The following is a 19,325-nucleotide window of genomic DNA, read 5'->3' on the forward strand; positions in this document are numbered from 1 at the left end:
TCTTAAGTACCTATTTTATTTGAATTTTAAAGACACCTTTTGTTGTACTATCTGTAACCAAACTTTTGTTTGTGTTTTCTATGTTCATAAATATTGTTATTAAATATTTTGGTAACAGTTTTTTTGTTTAGTCTTTGAATTCAAATATTGTTGGCATGGTTTTCTTGATGCTTTTGCAACTAGAATAGACCAAAATAAAGTGTTTAGCAACCTCTAATGGGTATAAGTTTTTATGATCCCACACTTAAGGAATTTTCGGATGTTGAGTTTGGGGGGAGAAATAAGGGTAAAAACGTTGTCCTTTGTAAGGAGGAATTAGTTTCTATTCCTATTGTTGCTTTTTGCAGTGTGCAAGTTTCTATATTTGTCACTGAAGATTAAACATATCAGGATTTTAAACTAGACAATGTTGAACAATTCCTACTACCGATGAGGTAGTTGGTCCTCATGAGCAAACTCAACAACCTCCAGAATTAATGTCCTTTGAGATGGTCCACTATATAAAGATCAGAAATATCTATTTTTGATAATTTCATTACCTTTCTTAAGGAACAATGAGAATCATATATGATACTATATAAATGTCATCAAGTTATTATCTGGTTAGGTCTTGAGATAAAAATTGTTGATAATTGTGCGTATCACAAGTTCAGTGGGAGTAAGCATAAAGGATATTAAAGTAATTTTTTGACGTCCTTGTCACTAAGAAAACAAACTTAATCTTAGTTAATGCCCAAAACAATCTAGAAGTTGAGAAAATGGAAAAAGGTTCCTTGTTCACCTGCAAGGAAACTAATGTAAGCTTAAGTATGTGTACATGTGTGGTATTGTGTACATTGTTGGGATGTTATACTTAAGTAACCCTGATATGGATATTTTTGGTAAGCAGCCAAATGGGGTATTGTAAAGAACAAAAATTATATGCTCACATATAAGAGATCAGATCAATTTGAGATCATTTGGTATTCCGGCTCTTATTTGATGGATGCAAAATTGTGGTAGATCCACCTTAAGATATATTAAATGGTATCTAATCCCATGGAATCTAGCTACAAGTTTTTTGTCACATGGCTGCAAATTGTAGAGGGTGTTGAAAGACCACTTGAATTTACTGTGACACGGTAAATAAGCTATATTCGATTAACATTAGAAATTCATAAATTTCTAATTGTGAAAGAAAGAGTGCATAGTATACACAAATCTATAGAGTATATTGGGACACGCTCCATAAAAGCAGATCTGCTTGTAAAAGCATTACCACCCCTAGGTCTTTCATCTTTCGTGAGCATATGACTTATATGAGTGTTACTGGAAATGAGAAAATTATGTTTCAGTGGGAGTTTGTATTGCTCTAGGATTTATTTTGGACATATTTATTATGTGTTTTGGATTCTGATCAGAAATATGAAAATTAAGTTCATTATACTTTGTCCAATTAGGTTAAAGATTTTGGTCTCACTAAAGTAAGGAAGGACTAGTTGGAAATAGGCATGTATAGATCACATTTCATGTAATTTTCATATTGTACATCCATGGTTTGATCTGTGTCATTTAGTTATATTGGTATTTGTGACCAATGATGGGTTTAGTTGCATTTCATTGCAACGAAAACCTCTTTGATCCTTACTAATGTAACTAATGGACAAAATTGTTTAAGTTTACTCCTTTTTACGATAGCAATTTTGGAGCGCATAAAGTCAAACACATTTGTTAGGTTACATATGTGGCCCACTGGGAGATTGTTGGAATTTTCAATAGCATAGGACCACACATGTATTAATTTAATGTGTTTTTGCTATTTAATTAGATCGAGATAAGTGATCTAATTATGTGTAAGTTTTGGTTTAACAGAGTAATTATAAAATGACTATGGACAAAATGTATTGATACCATGAAATAATTTCCAATTTGATGAGGGGTCAAATTACAAATATGAAAACGTTGTGACCAGTGGTTTTTGGTTGATTACATAGGGGTTATGGTCCCCAAGTTAGATCTTCTTCACGTCAGTTTTCTCTTATCCCTTCATAGAGAATCTTCTCCCTGTTCTACTAATATACAAAGTAAAACCAGAGGAAAACGTGATTCATCTAGACTTGGAAGATCAAACCTGTCAATCCGCATTCAATTATGGATCAAGGTACGCTTCCGCTTCTTAAATGTTAATTCTCTTGAATTGAAATGGGAAATCGATCCATGGCTTTTAAGTTTTGGATTTCTTTTTTTCCAACATAAGAACCTCCAAGTCAATAATTATCTATCTTGACATATTCAATGATATAACTTTCTTGTTGGATATACGTGTTAAAAAAATGTGTCTTTATCAACTTTATGCAATTTTCTTAAATTCATCCATCATATCTCTTGTCCTCTCTCTAGCTTTTCCAACGTCCCACACGAAGAAAATTAATGAATTAGGCCGCTAGATGAACACGAACAGTAGACAGTGAAAGAGCTGCCCAAGAAAATTCATACAATGAGGCGAACATAAATTAATTAATACCCTGTAAATATTATCATTTATGTCTCATTCAACGCTGCTAAATCCAAGTTGTTCCCTTCAATTTAATTCATGACTCTTCACTTTGTCTGCATATACTTTCTTATTTCCACAATAGTATAGAGACAGCATGCTTTTATATTTCCACAATAATATGATATATTATCAAATATATTTTTATATATTCGTAATTTTTCCCTATTGGAACTTAAAAAAAAATCACCTTTTATAATAATTAAGTTGCTTACTTGCCACACACAATGTTTTGTCCATAAGGTCCCCACTCCTACACTACAAAATTTTTGGGTTCTTTTTCCAAGATTCGAAAAAAGTTGCTCTCAACGAAAGAAAATGTGACCCAATGTTGTATTGGGGTTTGGAGACTTGTAAACAAAGAACCGCAACTAGTAATATTCAAACTATTTTCTATATATATATTAGAGATAATTATTTTTTAAAAAATATTACCTACAATAGAAATGTATAAGAAACAAAAATTAAAGATACAGAAGTCCGAATTATTTACTTTAACGAAATACAAAGGAAAAAAAGAGAGGTTTTAAACAAAATTAAAATTTATATAAAAATAGTTTTTAATGAGTTTTGTCAATTATTTAGACTTTAAAAAATTAAATTAAAATTTATATAAAATAAGAGTAATCGAATCTCGAAAATTTGACGATTGATAGGGAAGAATTTTTTTTTTTTTTTTTTTTTGTAGAGGTACCATATAAATTGAAAATAAAACCAAGCCAGGAAGTTACCAGTAACAATATTAGACCAAATAGAAGACATATATTTGTATAAATTTAAAATAATTTATTTTAGGTCCAGAACAGTATGCGGTGTAACTGCACCAACGATAAAAGTTCTTTTATAAAATTATGGTTTTAACATTCCATCGATATATATCTTTTCTTTATAACAAAATTTAACATATTTGTATAAAGAAAATTTCCAAACTTTTCTATAAAAATGACATAAAATCCTAAATTGTATGATTTTTTCCTTCATTTTAAAAAGGCAACATATTAATATAACGAGAATTGTTTCAGAGGTAAAAACGAGCATAGTTCAGTGCTAATTGACATATATATCTAACTAAAATATTGTGAGTTTGATCCTCATCCCCACATGTTGCATTAAAAAAATAGCACACCGAAGTGCTTAAAAAAAACCTTAATTATACGGGCTCCAACACGGCCTGGCAGCGGAGACTGCAAGAATTTCATACAAAAAGGCTTAAAAACATAATAAAATGCTATCAATTTTCAACTCAAACCAAACTGTACTGTAGGGGGTCAGGATTTCGGGAAATTTATAAATTAATTGTTCTGTGTTTCTGGTATCAAATATGGTAGGGTACGCGGTTGTCTCGTAAAATTAAGGAAGATGTGCATAAATGGGCTCGAACACGATATTTATATATAAAATAAAAAAATAATCAATATTATAATATAGCAAAATGGGTCTTCAGTCCCATCAGCTCTTTCTATAAAACCACAGATGTTTGTACCCCATGTATCTCACAGCCACTCCGTTCTGTCGAATGGTTGTTCTTTCTTCATCACTTTAAATTTGGTTCCTTTCAGAAAACATAGGGTGGGTGACAAACATGGGGAAATCTCATTTCATTGCTGCATTTGTGTCATTCTATGCATTGTTTTCAATGTTTTCATGCAAATCCATGGCAGAAGCTGATGACCAGAATCGCAAGGTACATATTACCCATGGAGTTGGCCCATATTCTACATTAAAAAATTTGACCAATTCCATCACTTGATAATTTTTCTCTTCAGGTTCACATCGTTTACTTGGGAGAAACTCAACACGAAGATAGTAAACTGACAACTGAGACTCACCATGAATTACTGGCCACTGTATTGGGAAGGTAATTAATCTACGCTCAGAATTTTTAATTGAAAAAAAAAAAGTTTAGTGTTAATTATATTATGATTTTTGATAATGAAGCAAGGAGAAGTCGTGGGAATCAATGGTGTACAGCTATAGGCATGGCTTTTCTGGGTTTGCAGCCAAGCTTACCAATTCTCAGGCTCAAAAGCTAGCTGGTAAAATATATTAATGTATATAAAAACCTAATGAATTAATTTGAGAATAAACTTTCAAAAGATTTCTATTTAGTCCCTCTGTCTAAACTCTTGTCCCTATATTTAAAACGATTTGGTAGATTTCTTATGTACTTTTAAGATCATATTGTTCATCTAATTCTCTGTTTTTCAAAAAGTGCGTAATGTGCCTTTAAATTTTTTAGGGGATATGTAATCGTTAGCATATAAGTTTTCTATATTTAACAAAATAGCATGCATTTTTTATATTTTCAGATATAGCATTTTTTTGAAAATCCTGATTTTAAAATTTTAAGTATTCTCAAATTACCCTTTTCAGTTATCGCTTCGTTATTATATATCAAACATATATCACATATATATCAGGAGTATATCTAACAACATTAGTATATCAGAAGTAAATCAATAGTATATCAAAAGTCAATCAGTTCTATATCAGTTGTATAATAGTAAATCACTATTTTACCTGCTTTAACCCTTTGTCTTGTATTTTTTTGATCAATTAGAAATTAGTAGGTATTGGCATGCATGGAAAATGAGAAAAAAATTTGATACTTACTGAAAATGAGAAAGAAAACTTGAAAGGAACGTGAATGTGAATGTCAATGGTGACTTTCGAAATTACTGTGAATGATAAATCAATTAGAAATTAGAGGTAAATAGAAACTTAGGGTTTTTCTGTATATCAATAATATATCAGTGATATATCAAATATACATTGTACAGATATCAATAGTACAATTAAGTTTTATTTAAAGTTTTAAAGATCAAAATGAAAGCAGCAACAATGTCATTCTTAAAAGGTTTAAATATCATTCTTGGGTATCAACATCAACATCAAATCAGCAGCAAAGTCCTTCAACCAAAAACTTAAAGGTTTAAACATCAAAACGAACTAGTAGCATAAACCAAAAGTAGACTAACAATGTCATTCTTAAAATTCTATAAAAGAAGAAGCATAAGTTCCATAAGCATAAGTTCCAACAGTCTAGAAAAGCGTAAGTTTCATTCTTGTATAATCGTTAGGTAAAAGCTTGAGACATCAATCTTCATTATTGGTGATTGTCGTGTTTTCGGAGATACTATCTTTGAAGCTTTTCATTTTTCCAAAGACAACACTTTTGGCGTTGGTTTATGTTGTCTTTTGGGACGAACGACATCAACATTTTCGACGATGCTTTTTTATTTCATTTTTTGTGTTTGTACCATTGCTTTTATCTGATAAAAAATTATTTCATATATTAGTATATGATAAAACATATATTAGAGGTAATATATTCGAAATAATTGGTAGATATCATAGTTATATAAGAAGTAAATCAATCTCATATCATATGTATATCGAACATATATCAAATATATATCAAGAGTATATATGTTAATCATAGTTATATTAGAAGTAAATCAATAGTATATAAGAAGTCAATCAGTTCTATATCACCTATAGTAGTAGATATCATAGTTATATCAGAAGTAAATCAATTTCATATCATATGTATATCAAACATATATCACATATATAAGAGAAGTATATCTGTTAATCATAGTTATATCATAAGTAAATCAATAGTATATCAAAAGTCAATCAGTTCTATATCACCTATAGTAGTATATATCATAGTTATATTAGAAGTAAATCAATTTCATATCAAATATATATGAAATATATATCACATTTATATCAAGAGTATATCTGTCAATCATAGTTATATCATAAGTAAATCAATAGTATATCAGAAGTCAATCAATTCTATGTCACATATAGTAGTAGATATCATAGTTATATCAGAAGTAAATCAATTTCATACCATATGTATATCAAACATATATCACATGTATATCAGGAGTATATCTGTCAATCATTAGTATATCAGAAGTCAATCAGAAGTAATTTATTATTGGTTCGAGTCTGCAGGGTATATTTGTAATTTATAATGTGGGCCTCCGTTTTTTTGCCAGCTATATTTGAAAAACTCAAACTTGTTGCTATTTTGCTTATTTTCCTAACTTTTTTTGTCATATCTCAAGTTGCCCCAATTTTTTAATCTTTCCTAATAAATCTTTTAACCGCCTTAGGATGGTTGCTTTTTTAGGCTTACTAATCTTGGTTTGTTGGAAAAATTTACTCACCACTAATATTTTCTCCTTCCATAATTTGGTAGTAAAACCTAAGCCACACACAATAATAAGAGATAGAGTATTGTCTATGTTTTCATGGCTCTGATATCACTTGTTGAGGAAACGGTACCCCTCGGTTCCATCCAAGAGGCTTCATATCAAGAGATAATTGTCCTCTCTATACTCATGATCATTCACTTCTCTATCCAATGTGGAACTTTGTTTGCACTCCTTACAAACCCAACAAAAATAAATTGAATTAAGAGAGAAATAGTTCATTTATATTATAAATTTTTATTAAGCCTCTTGTATTTTCAACTCTTGATATATGCTTAGTAATAGTTTTAAAGTATTATATTAAAATTAATTCAGAAAATTAAAGAAGTAAACTTGTAATTTAAGCCTTCATCACTAAAAAAAAACAATTTGTGGTGGTACGAACGAATTGAACTTCAGAAATGGCGGGCGTGGTTCGAGTTCTTCCAAATTCGCTTTACAAAATGCAGACTACAAGAAGTTGGGATTTCCTTGGGCTCTCAACTTCTCCCTCACAATCCTCCAACCTTCTTCATCGCGGTAAAATGGGCGAACATGTCATTATAGGCGTCCTTGATTCAGGTACAACTCTCCCTCTCGTGAAAACTAACAGCTCATTATTTGTATTTTTACGCTAATTAGTTGTCAGACATTTAAGAATGTTCCGAGTCGGAAGCTTTTCACGAAACAAATTAGAAAGAAAATTGTGAAGTTTAATTCTTGTTTGAATCAGGAATCTGGCCGGAGTCGGAAGCTTTCAGAGATGAAGGAATGGGGCCGGTGCCATCACGATGGAAAGGCAAGTGCGAATCAGGAGAAGAATTCAACTCCACAAACTGCAACAGAAAAATCATAGGCGCGCGTTGGTACAATAAAGGCTTAATTGCTGACGGGGGGCAGCAGGCACTGGCGAACGAGTACTTATCCGCAAGAGACTTCCAAGGACACGGAACCCATGTCGCCAGCACAGCCGCAGGCTCTTTTGTGCCGAACGTGAACTACCAGGGCCTCGGCGCCGGCACGGTGCGGGGCGGCGCCCCACGCGCGTGCTTGGCCATATATAAGGTGCTGTGGTCGGAGGGGGCAGGGTCGGGAGCGGACATATTAATGGCCATGGACGATGCCATTCACGACGGCGTGGATGTGTTGTCTCTGTCGCTCAGGTTTGGTGGGGTGCCTATTTCCCCTGAGTTTAGCGAGGACAGCGTGGTGGCGATTGGGGCGTTTCATGCGACTGCGAGGGGAATTTCTGTGGTGTGTGCGGGTGGAAATGATGGCCCCGATAAGCAGACCATTGTCAACACTGCGCCTTGGATTTTCACTGTGGCTGCCTCTACAATTGATAGAGCTTTTCTTGCGCCCGTTACTCTTGGAGATAACACCACTCATTTGGTATGCCTATATATACATATATAGTCTCATCAAGTTAAAATACTCTGGGTCATTATCGGTAAGGGCCTATCTAATACTAACTACCATGGTATGTTTGACAAAATTAATAGAAAATAAATGTTAAAGCAGATAATTTTTCTTTTTGAAAAATGATGAGCTGCATTGCATGGTAGTGATAGAGATAACTTGTTAACGGTAGTAACTTTAAGTATATTTCCTAAATAAACTTGTATCAGATTTAAGGTTTAATTTGCATTAAAATTAATTTATGGTCTTTTTTTTCATTTTTTTTTATAGGGCCAAAGCTTCTTTGCCGGAGAAAATGACATTGTCGGCAAGTTGGTGTGTTCCACCCGTAGAAGGTTAGTTTTCATCGACATTCTCCCATTTTTCATTGAAAATGAGCAACTTTTCCCTTACGACCATTAAACCTATGAGAGATAAATGCAAAAATGATTTTTAAAATTTTTTTTTCTATAATGAGTAATAGGAATCTAATTAATTAGAAATTAAAAACACCACATCTTCCGATTTGATCTTATTTCACTTATTCTTTCTCATTAATCATTGAGTTTGAATAATAATTCTTTGGTTTTGTTGGCGGTGGTGTGATTGCAGGTTGTGTTCATGCAAGGACATTTTGGGGAACGACACTTCGCTGAGTGGAAACATAGTTCTCTGCTTTAATAAATTAGTAGATCTTGAGATGACACAAAAGGCGGTTGTGGCGGTGAGACAAGCAAATGGGAACGGGATAATCGTGGCCGGCCAACACGACGACATCTTGTTCCCATGTGGTGCTGACTTTCCATGCATCGTACTAGATCCTGATGTTGGTACTAAATTTTTTCACTACCACTTGGACACCAGGTAATTTAATTAATTCATCATTTTAATACTAAAGGAATGTGTTATGCATACGGGATGTCACGTATGATAACATTTTCCTCCTACTTAGATGCCTAATGGAATAATATTCACTCAATTTTTGGTTTCAAACAAAAATGAATAGTAGTAAGTTTTGTTTTTGATTTTGTGAAGTAATCCAATGGTGAGGATAGGGCGTGCAACAACCATCGTGGGGAAGCCTATATCAACCAATGTAGCTTTTTTCTCATCTAGAGGTCCTAATTCTGCCTCTCCCGCAATTCTAAAGGTATATTTTTCTTTTCTTTTGATTCCAATAAGTTCCACCATTATAATAGTTAAATTGATTTTGAGATGCGTGTTGGAGAGCAGCCGGATATAGCAGCGCCAGGGTCCAACATTCTAGCTGCCATTTCACCGCGCAACCCCTTTAGCGACAAAGGATTCGCATTCCAATCAGGAACTTCCATGGCCGCACCTCATATCTCTGGCATCGTGGCACTCCTTAAATCCTTGCATCCCACTTGGTCACCCGCCGCCATTAGATCAGCCCTCAGCACCACTGGTAATACATATATTTCAATTTTATATAATAAAAGAGAAGACTTTATAAATGGTTAACCACCATTTTCATTTTCACAATGCAGCACGGGTAAAAGGCCCTTCAGGGGCGCCCATTTTGGCTGAGAGCTCACCTCCCAAGCTGGCCGACCCATTTGACTACGGCGGCGGATTGGTGAACCCCAACGCCGCCGCAGACCCAGGTCTCATCTACGATCTAGCCATTGCAGACTATGTCAAATACTACTTGTGCGGCATGGGGTATAAGAATTCAGATATTTCTCAACTAACAGAGCAGAAAACAGAGTGCCCTTCACAGAGGTCGTCGGTGTTGGATTTGAATTTACCGAGCATTACAGTACCAGCTCTCAGAAACTCCACCACGGTGACTCGGACGGTGACGAATGTGGGAAATTCGAGCTCGGTGTACAGGGCAGTGATCCGGGCCCCATATGGCACGAAGGTGAATGTGGAGCCTTCGATGTTGGCCTTTAACCCCACAGTGAAGAAGATTTCGTTTAAGGTTACCATTTCCGCTTCGATCCATAGGAACTATGGGTATTTGTTTGGAAGCTTAATTTGGAGCGATGGAGTGCATCACGTCAAAATTCCCTTGTCTGTTCGAACTGATCTCCTTTGATCTTTTGCTGTGTGTCTATGTAAGCCAAAGTATTTTCCTATATATATACACGATATTTATTATGTATGAATAAAGTGATTATTTCCTATTTTTATGTTCATGTTGTGTCATTGAACCTCATGGAATAAAATGTTATTTTTGAAATGGACTGGATTGAAACTAATTCCAAACTTAAACGTGATCACAAATGTAATTTATACTATTTATTATGTGAGAGAAGGAAAGTAATTAGTTATGGAAACTTTTAAACCCATCAAGAAATTTATATATAAAAAGATTTTTTCAATTAAATTTTATTGTTATAAATTTATTATTGGGTTGGTGCATGAGCACAAGGAATTTCATACCAATCCCAAAACACATGGCTGCACCTTTTAGAGTTCAACTTTTCAAAATACTTATTAATTTTATCAAGTAATTAATACTTCACACCCCGAGAAGAAAAATTAATGGACTATAAAAGAAAAAAAGAAGATTAGAAATCATTAACATAAAGCAATTACCAAGTTTCGTGATTCATCACATTGTTTACCCGCAACCTAATACATAGAGGTCAAGAGAATATATTTTGCTTAGTATGAAGTAAATCAAAGTATATTAGCTAATATAGATTAGCTCAAAATATATCAGCTACTAATATATACCAATAGCAGATAAATCTGAAAATATAATTGGAATAATAAAATACGAAGAAAAAACGGGACAATTGCAATATACGAAAAAATTTAAGGAAATAACAAATTTAGCACCTACATTTTAGTTTTTCAAATATAACATTCTTTTTGGGAAAAAACGGAGGTCTAAATAATAAAATGTCAAATTTACCTCGTAGCACTGATATATATATATACCTCTAATTTACTATTGATATACAACTGATATAATTTCTAATATGATTATATGATTTACTATTTATTGGTGTACCACTTATGTACATGTGATATATACTTGATATGCCTCTGATATACCATTAATATAATATTGATATACAATTTTGTGTATTAGTAATTTATGAATAAACTATTTATTCAATAAAGAGTTATCTTATTATTTCTTTGCATTACTCATATTCCAATAAACTAAGATCCAAGGTTATTTAATGTAACTGGAATAGTAGATATTTGATATATAGTATATATGTAATATACAATATATATATTTGATATACAATATATATTTAATATACAATGTATATTTTTTATATATAGTAAATATTTGATATACAAGTGGATAATGTTCCAGTAATAACCTAAATGTTCTATAGTACATGGATAAGGTTGGGTACCTTATCCGGGTAACACTATGAATACGGCCCACTGTATAATAGTTACAAACGACTTTATCCAGGTCGTTCATGTACAGACATGTAAGTGGGGTATTCTATACAATGAGTTTATATAAGACCGGACCGTGAAATAATTAATCATTTGCTCTAACACCGTTAGTCAATAGATTGTTATCTCATAAGATGATCAAGTAACTCGATCTTAATCTTAAGCGAGTTATGGACTCCTGCTAATAAGGGATCGTCCTTTGATTTGTATGGGTGAGAGTGGCCAGGGTTGCCGATTCAATAATCCTACCATTTTGGGGACAAGACCGAGTGGGGAGCTGGGAATATAACTACACAAGATAAGATTCACCCCTTCCCAACTTTAGGGAAGTATATGAGTGTTCCCTTACATGCTGACTCTGGACTTGAACAAGGGGCCCCACCCTCTGATCACTGGCCTAAGAGGGACTTTCGGTTCTTGGTCGGACCAAAACCAGGTTGTTCATTAGATGAGCAGTGGTATTTAAGGAGCAAGATGTAACTCAGGGGTAAAACGGTAATTTGACCCAGCTAGAGTTAGGAGCACTCGTAAAGGATTGACTTGCCGTTAATGGTCGTACATCCTTGGACACGAAAATATTCTGTAGTGAGAAGAGTGCAGTTGCGGGTGTTTAGTGGAGTGACCCGCAATTAACGAATGTTGATTAACTCGGTTAAATGAGTTTGACTGATTAATCTCGTATCTTTGGAGCTTCTGATCTGTACGTCCATTAGGTCCCCTTGCTAGCTGACAATGGGTAAAACCAGGATCAAGATTTTGAGAGAATTTGAAATGTTCAAATTATATATCAGGAAATATGTATAATGTATATATTATGATACATTATATATATAGTTTATTTTTTTAATAAAGATTCAATAATTAAACTACATGTTAGCAGAGAAATATCTAAATAGGATTCAAATAATTAAAACATCTTGAGGTAAAGCGTGATGCACCCATCTGGGGGTTATCCGCTGTCTCTCCCTCTACTAGAAGGTGAAGACTTACAGAGTCAGGGATGTTATAACCTATACGAAGGGGATCTAGGTAGTTCTCGTGTATTTTAGAGGGGTACTCATTCCCCTTGTTTGAGGTGGAAGCATTGTTATTACTTCCCTCCTCTTCCGAGGCCCTGAAATTCTCTACCTCCTATAACTCATCATTTAACCTATTTACTAAGTCCTCACTAGAGGTAAATCTGCTAGGGACGAGGTGCCCGCCGGTTCTGATCTAACCTATCAGACGAGCTACTACTGGAACTAGACATGACACGAAACGGAAACAAAAGATATTACGAGGGAAAAAGACTGACCTAGAACGAAGTTTCGAGTTGCTCAGGCCGGACTCAAGTATTTCTCAGAAACAAAAGGCGTGAAAGACGGAGTTGGATCTTGAAAATTATCTGTGGTAAAGCAAAAATTCATCCTAACCTTACACGTGTCATCGAGTTAAAGGTTCAGATCGGATATGGTATACCAAGCGTCAGAGCACTCAATTACTCTGACATGCCGACTATTTGTCTTCTCCAATGGTTATATTATTTCATCTCGATCTGGGAAGTCACCACTTAGGGAGATTTTCAAACCCAGCAAAAACTTATCTACCAAGTCTAAAAATGTTTAAAAAATTACCTACAATAGATGAAGAGCTAAAAGATATCAACGTCTAAATTATATACTTTAATAAAATATAAAGAAAAAAAGAGTTTTTTATAAAATTAAAAATAATATAAAATTGGTTTTAAAGAGTTTTGTCTGACTTATTTAGACTTTTAAAATATTAAATTAAAAATTATATAAAATAAGAGTAATCGAATCTCGAAAATGTGGTGATTTATAGACAAGAAAAAAATATATTTGTATTTATAGTGAAAAAAGTCCACATAAAACGGTAACATGTAAATTGAAAATAAACCAAAGCCTTCAAGTTACCAGTAACAATTAGACCAAAGAGACCATAAACATATTTGTATAAATTTAAAATAATTTATTTTAGATTCAAAACAGCAGGAGATGTGGCTGCACCAAGAATGAAATTACTTTTGTAAAACTATGGTTTGAATATCCCATAAACCTATTTCTTTTATTTTTTAAAAAAATTGACATATTTGTACATAGAATCATTAATTGTATGATTTTTCTCTCCTTTTTCAAAAACCGACATATTAACATAATGAGAATAGGAATAATAGCACACCAAAGCTGGGTTAAAAAAAAAAAAAAAAAAAACCTTAACCATACTGCCAATATGAAGCTCGAACACGGGCTGGCAGGGGACACTGTAAGAAGAATTCATACAAAAAGCTTAAAAACATAATAAAATGCTATCAATTTTACACTCAAACCAAACAGTACTGTAGGAACCATTGAAACAAAATTCAAACAGCATCTTGGAAAATATTATGAATTAAATATTTTAGGGTCGAGCAACTATTCCATAAAATTAGTCGAGGTGTGCATAAAGAACAGTTACTCGGTACAAGAGGGTACTAGAAAATTAAAAAATCAATATATTAATATTGCAAAATGGGTCCGCAGTCCCATCATCTCTTTCAATAAAAACCGCACATGTTTCTACCCCATGTATCTCACAGCCTATCCGTTCTGTCCATTGGTTGTTCTTCCTCCATCACTTTAAATTTGGTTCCTTTCAGATCTTTCAGAAAACAGAGGGCGGGTGACAAACATGGGGAAATCTCATTTCATTGTTGCATTTGTGTCATTTTATGCATTGTTTTCAATGTTTTCATGTAAAGCCATGGCAGAAGCTGATGACCAGAATCGCAAGGTTCAAATATTACCCATGGAGTTGGCCCATATTCTACATTAAAAAATTTGACCAATTCCATCACTTGATAATTATCTCTTCAGGTTCACATCGTTTACTTGGGAGAAACTCAACACGAAGAGAGTAAATTGACAACTGAGTCTCACCATGAATTACTGTCCACTGTACTGGGAAGGTAATTAATCTACAGCTCAGAATTTTTAATGAAAAAAAAAAAAAAAGGTTTAGTGTTAATTATATTATGATATTTGATAATGAAGCAAGGAGAAGTCGTGGGAATCAATGGTGTACAGCTATAGACATGGCTTTTCTGGGTTTGCAGCCAAGCTTACCAAGTCTCACGCTCAAAAGCTAGCTGGTAAATATACTAATATAAATGTAAACCTAATGAATTAATTTGAGAATAAACTTTCAAAAGATTTCTATTTGGTCCATCTTGTCCCTATATTTAAAAAGATTAGGTAAATTTCTTATGTACTTTTAAGATCATATTGTTCATCTCATTCTATGTTTTAAAAAGTTTGTAATGTGTCTTTAAATTTTTGGATCTTAAAAAAGTTTATGAAAAATTCTTAACTTGAGAAATTGTAGCTTTTTTAGGCTAACTAATCTGAGTTGAATTCAATTTTTGGATAACTAAATTTTTTGAATTCTAATACCATATCAATATTCATAAAATCTGTTTTCAAAATAAGGGAAGAATAACTCATATATATTATAAATCTTTGTTAGGTTTCTTATATTTTCAACCTGTATGCTTAAGAATAGTTTTAAAAGTATTATATTAAAATTAATTCAGAAAATTAAAGAAGTAAACTTTTAATTTAAGCCTTCATCACTAAAACAAACAATTTGTGGTGGTACGAACGAATTGAACTTCAGAAATGGCGGGCGTGGTTCGAGTTCTTCCAAATTCGATTTACAAAATGCAGACTACAAGAAGTTGGGATTTCCTGGGGCTCTCAACTTCTCCCTCACAATCCTCCAACCTTCTTCATCGCGGTAAAATGGGCGAAGATGTCATTTAAAAAATTGAATGTATCAGGAATCTGGCCGGAGTCGTAAGCTTTTGGAGATGAAGGAATGGGACGGGTGCCATCAAGATGGAAAGGCAAGTGCGAATCAGGAGAAGAATTCAACTCCACAAACTGCAACAGAAAAATCATAAGCGCGCGTTGGTACAATAAAGGCTTCATTGCTGACGTGGGACAGGAGGCACTGGCGGAGGAGAACTCATCCGCAAGGGACTTCAACGGAAACGGAACCCACACCGCCAGCACAGCCGCAGGCTCCTTGGTGCCCAACGTCAGCTACGGGGGCCTCGGCGCTGGCACGGTGCAGGGAGGCGCCCCGCGTGCGCGCTTGGCCATATACAAGGCACTTTCGGTGATGGGGCAAGGGTCGGGAGCGGACATATTAATGGCCATGGACGATGCCATTCACGACGGCGTGGATGTGTTGTCTCTGTCGCTGTCGGTCGGCGGGGGTGCCTATTTTCCCTGAGTTTATAGAGAGTCGAGCGGGGATGGGATTGGGGCGTTTCATGCGACTGCGAGGGGAATTTCTGTGGTGTGTGCGGGTGGGAATGATGGCCCCAATAAGCAGACCATTCTCAACACTGCGCCTTGGATTTTCACCGTTGCTGCCTCTACAACTGATAGGGTTTTTCTTACCTCCATTACTCTCGGAGATAACACCACTCATTTTGTAAATCCTTATAGTTACAGCCCTGTTAGATTAAAGGTGGATTTATTTGCATTAAAAAGTTTACGGCTTTTTTATTTATTTTTCCTTTTCTTGTTCTTTGCCAAAAAGACATTGGTGGCAATTTCGTGTGTCCCAACATTTTGTGTTCATGCGAAGGCATTTTGAGGAACGACACATCTCTGAGTGGAAACGTGGTTCTATGCTTCAGTAAATTAGCGAATGTGACAACTCTATCGGCTGTGCGAATACGGTGGAAGCAGCAAACGGGATCGGGATAATTGTTGCCGGCCAACAGGACGACGTCTGGGTTCCATGTGGTCAAGTTCGTCACTTTCCATGCATCGTTGTAGATCCTGACGTTGCCACTAAAATTTTTTATTACGCTTTGGACGCCACGTATGATGAACATTTTTCTCCTAATCTAATAAGCGCGGAGATGTGGTATATGGTAATTAAGTTTTGTTTTATGATTTTATTTTGTGTGATTTTGTTAAGTAATCCAACGGTGAGGCTGGGGCGCGCAACAATCCTCGTAGGGAAGCTCTATATCAACTAAGATAGCGTTTTTCTCATTTAGAGGTCCTAATTCTGCCTCTCCCGCAGTTCTCAAGGTACCTCATTTTTCATCCATATCATTCATTTATTGCAATACTATGTTGATTCCTAAATTTTATAAACAATTTCAATTATACTCTCTTTAATTTTCCTTTTTCTTTTTATTTCAATAAGTTCCACCATGATAGTTAAATGTTGAATAGTAAATTGATTTTGAGATGGGTGTTGGTGAGCAGCCAGACATAGCAGCGCCAGGGTCTAACATTCTAGCTGCCATTTCACCGCGCAACCGCGCTATAGCGACAAAGGGTTCGCGTTCGATTTAGGAACTTCCATGGCTGCACCTCATATTTCCGGCATCGTGGCTCTCCTTAAATCCATGCATCCCACTTGGTCACCCGCCGCCATTAAATCGGCCCTCATCACCACTGGTAATATCCATTCCAATTTCTTGGTAATAATAATAAAATGAAAGAACTTTAGAAACCGTTAGAATTGCCACCCTTTTCTAAACTGCAGCACAAGAAAAAGACCCCTTGGGGGCGCCCATTTTGGCTGAGGGCTCTCCTCCCAAGTTGCCCGATCCATTTAACTACGGCGGCGAATTGGTGAACCCTAATGCCGTCGCAGACCCAGGCCTCATCTATGATCTAGCCATTGCAGACTGCGTTAAGTACTACCTGTGCGGCATGGGGTATAAGACCTCACATATTTCCCAGCTAATGAAGCAGAAAATAGGGTGCCCGTTACAAAGGCCATCGGTATCAGATTTGAATTTACCGACCATTACAGTACCAGCTCTCAGAAACTCCACCACCGTGACTCGTACGGTGACGAATGTGGGAAAGTCGAGCTCGATGTACAGGGCAGTGATTCGAGCCCCACCCGGCACGAGGGTGAGCGTGGAGCCCCGAGTGTTGGTGTTCAACTCCAGAGTGAAGAAGATTTCATTTAAGGTTACCATTTCCGCTGTGCTCCATATGAATTATGGGTACTCTTTTGGAAACTTAATTGGGAGCGATGGAGTGCATCCTGTCAAAACTCCCCTATCTTCAAATTGATCTCCTTTGATCTTGTGATCTTGTGTTGTTTGTTTATCTGCATCTTTATGATTTGAGTGGAGAAAATAAATAAATAATCTGTATTGTCGTATCTTTTACTTTTGGCTTCACCTAAAATATTCTTATTTCAATTCAGATAATTATCCATCTATAAACCATATATCATTCTATTTCTTAAATAGGAATTTATTTGAATTCCAACATTTTTTTTTAACAACAGAACAGGGGACAAGAGCCCTACCTCTTCCAAGGATTATGGGATTTCTTGACACAATCATTCTATAGGAAAATTAAAGCTCTAACCATTTCTCCTTCTATACACAATATAGGAGAAAAAGAGGAAAATGTAGAAACGACGACGTAAACAATTTTATACTGGTTCACTCAACAATAACAACGTTCAGTGCGGATTCCACTATATATGAGATTGGTACAAGCACTCAAATACCTCCTCCAATATTCACCCACCGGGTCCTAACAAAAGCCCTCTAACTTCTAAGTATTCTAACAACACTATACTTATATGTATAGGAATGAAAAACTTACAAGAATTAAGATCTAATTACCCCAAATATTTCAATCTTCATCGGCCCAACTCTCCAATATTCTGAGTCGCTGCCTCAAAACTGCCACAGAAAATTGATATATTCAGCTCAAGAACCCTAAAATGCGAAAAAAACTGCATTTATATATATAACATCGCTACAGCGTCATGACACTACGGATGGAATACGTCCGCACTCCCCATCGCGACAATGTCGCAGTACTGCCTCCTCAGCTCCATTGCCTGCAGCTACGCTTTGACTGTTTTTCACCCTACATCGTATCAAATCGATCTTGACTTGTTCGGACGTCAATTTTAAAATAGAATTTATTATTATTAAATATTATAAAAATAAAATTTAATAATATTTTATATTAAATAATGATGTTTCTAATAACAAAAGCATTTTAGTTGATTATTTATTAATATTAAATAAATTGTTATAATAATAAATATTTTAGTCGATTATTTATTAATATTAAATAAATTGTTATAATAAGAAATATTTACTATCAAATAAAATTAATTATTATTGTAATTAAAAAACATATTAGCACAACATTCTATTTGTTATTAGCTAGAAATAAGAAAAGAATATACTAGTAATGTTATATATCTGATTTTGATTCCAATTCTAGAAGTTTTAGTAAGGAGTTGATCTGATTTCGATTTCAACAAATTTCTGGTAAACAACATCAAAGGAATAAGATTCTTATTCCGATTGATTTTCATTCTAATTTATGTTCATTTCGATTCCTAGCAAGAAAACATAGTCTCATAGCATTGCATCATAGTGGGAAAGAAATTGGGCGTTGAAAAGAATCCAACTATTCATAAACTTCATTATCGGTAAGGTGTAAATTGTAATAAAACTGTAAGAAATTATGATAACCAAAAAATTGTAAATTCACTGGTATAATTGCAATAATTAGGCTCCATTCGAAAGAAGAGAATGCAATAATTAGATATATGAGATGAAAGGTTGTGACAATTAATTCAATGTCTAGTGGGTGTCGTTGTATCACTATCAAACATGACAACAAACCTTTATACTTTATTCTAACTTTTTTTTTTTCTTAAAAAATTTCTTCTTTTCTTTTTTCTGCTTTTTTTTTTTTGGCTCGAGTCCAACAAAATAATCATCAATGGCTTGA

At 34.6% G+C, this 19,325-nt stretch overlaps 2 protein-coding genes across 2 annotated transcripts; both read left to right on the forward strand.

The window, feature by feature from the left end:
* Positions 1–4,007: 4,007 nt before the first annotated feature.
* LOC111025797 (subtilisin-like protease SBT3.6) lies at positions 4,008–10,299 on the forward strand. The gene is made up of 10 exons (XM_088119264.1): positions 4,008–4,217; positions 4,300–4,391; positions 4,472–4,569; positions 7,162–7,323; positions 7,475–8,133; positions 8,431–8,495; positions 8,752–9,003; positions 9,175–9,289; positions 9,373–9,565; positions 9,648–10,299. Exons 1-10 carry the CDS (start codon positions 4,116–4,118, stop codon positions 10,199–10,201), a joined length of 2,292 nt encoding a protein of 763 aa, XP_087975390.1. The 5' UTR covers positions 4,008–4,115; the 3' UTR covers positions 10,202–10,299.
* Positions 10,300–14,185: 3,886 nt separating this feature from the next.
* On the forward strand, positions 14,186–17,655 carry LOC111008315 (subtilisin-like protease SBT3.6). Its single transcript, XM_088118726.1, is given in 11 exon segments — positions 14,186–14,304; positions 14,388–14,479; positions 14,565–14,662; positions 15,187–15,329; positions 15,331–16,024; positions 16,120–16,261; positions 16,507–16,552; positions 16,554–16,622; positions 16,803–16,862; positions 16,865–16,997; positions 17,086–17,655. Coding segments are annotated over 11 exon segments (2,121 nt in total). The 5' UTR covers positions 14,186–14,202; the 3' UTR covers positions 17,628–17,655.
* Positions 17,656–19,325: the final 1,670 nt, after the last annotated feature.

Source organism: Momordica charantia (genome assembly GCF_013281855.1).
Source record: "Momordica charantia cultivar OHB3-1 chromosome 10 unlocalized genomic scaffold, Mcharantia_2.0 BLBB01000010.1, whole genome shotgun sequence".
NCBI classification, from domain to species: domain Eukaryota; kingdom Viridiplantae; phylum Streptophyta; class Magnoliopsida; order Cucurbitales; family Cucurbitaceae; genus Momordica; species Momordica charantia.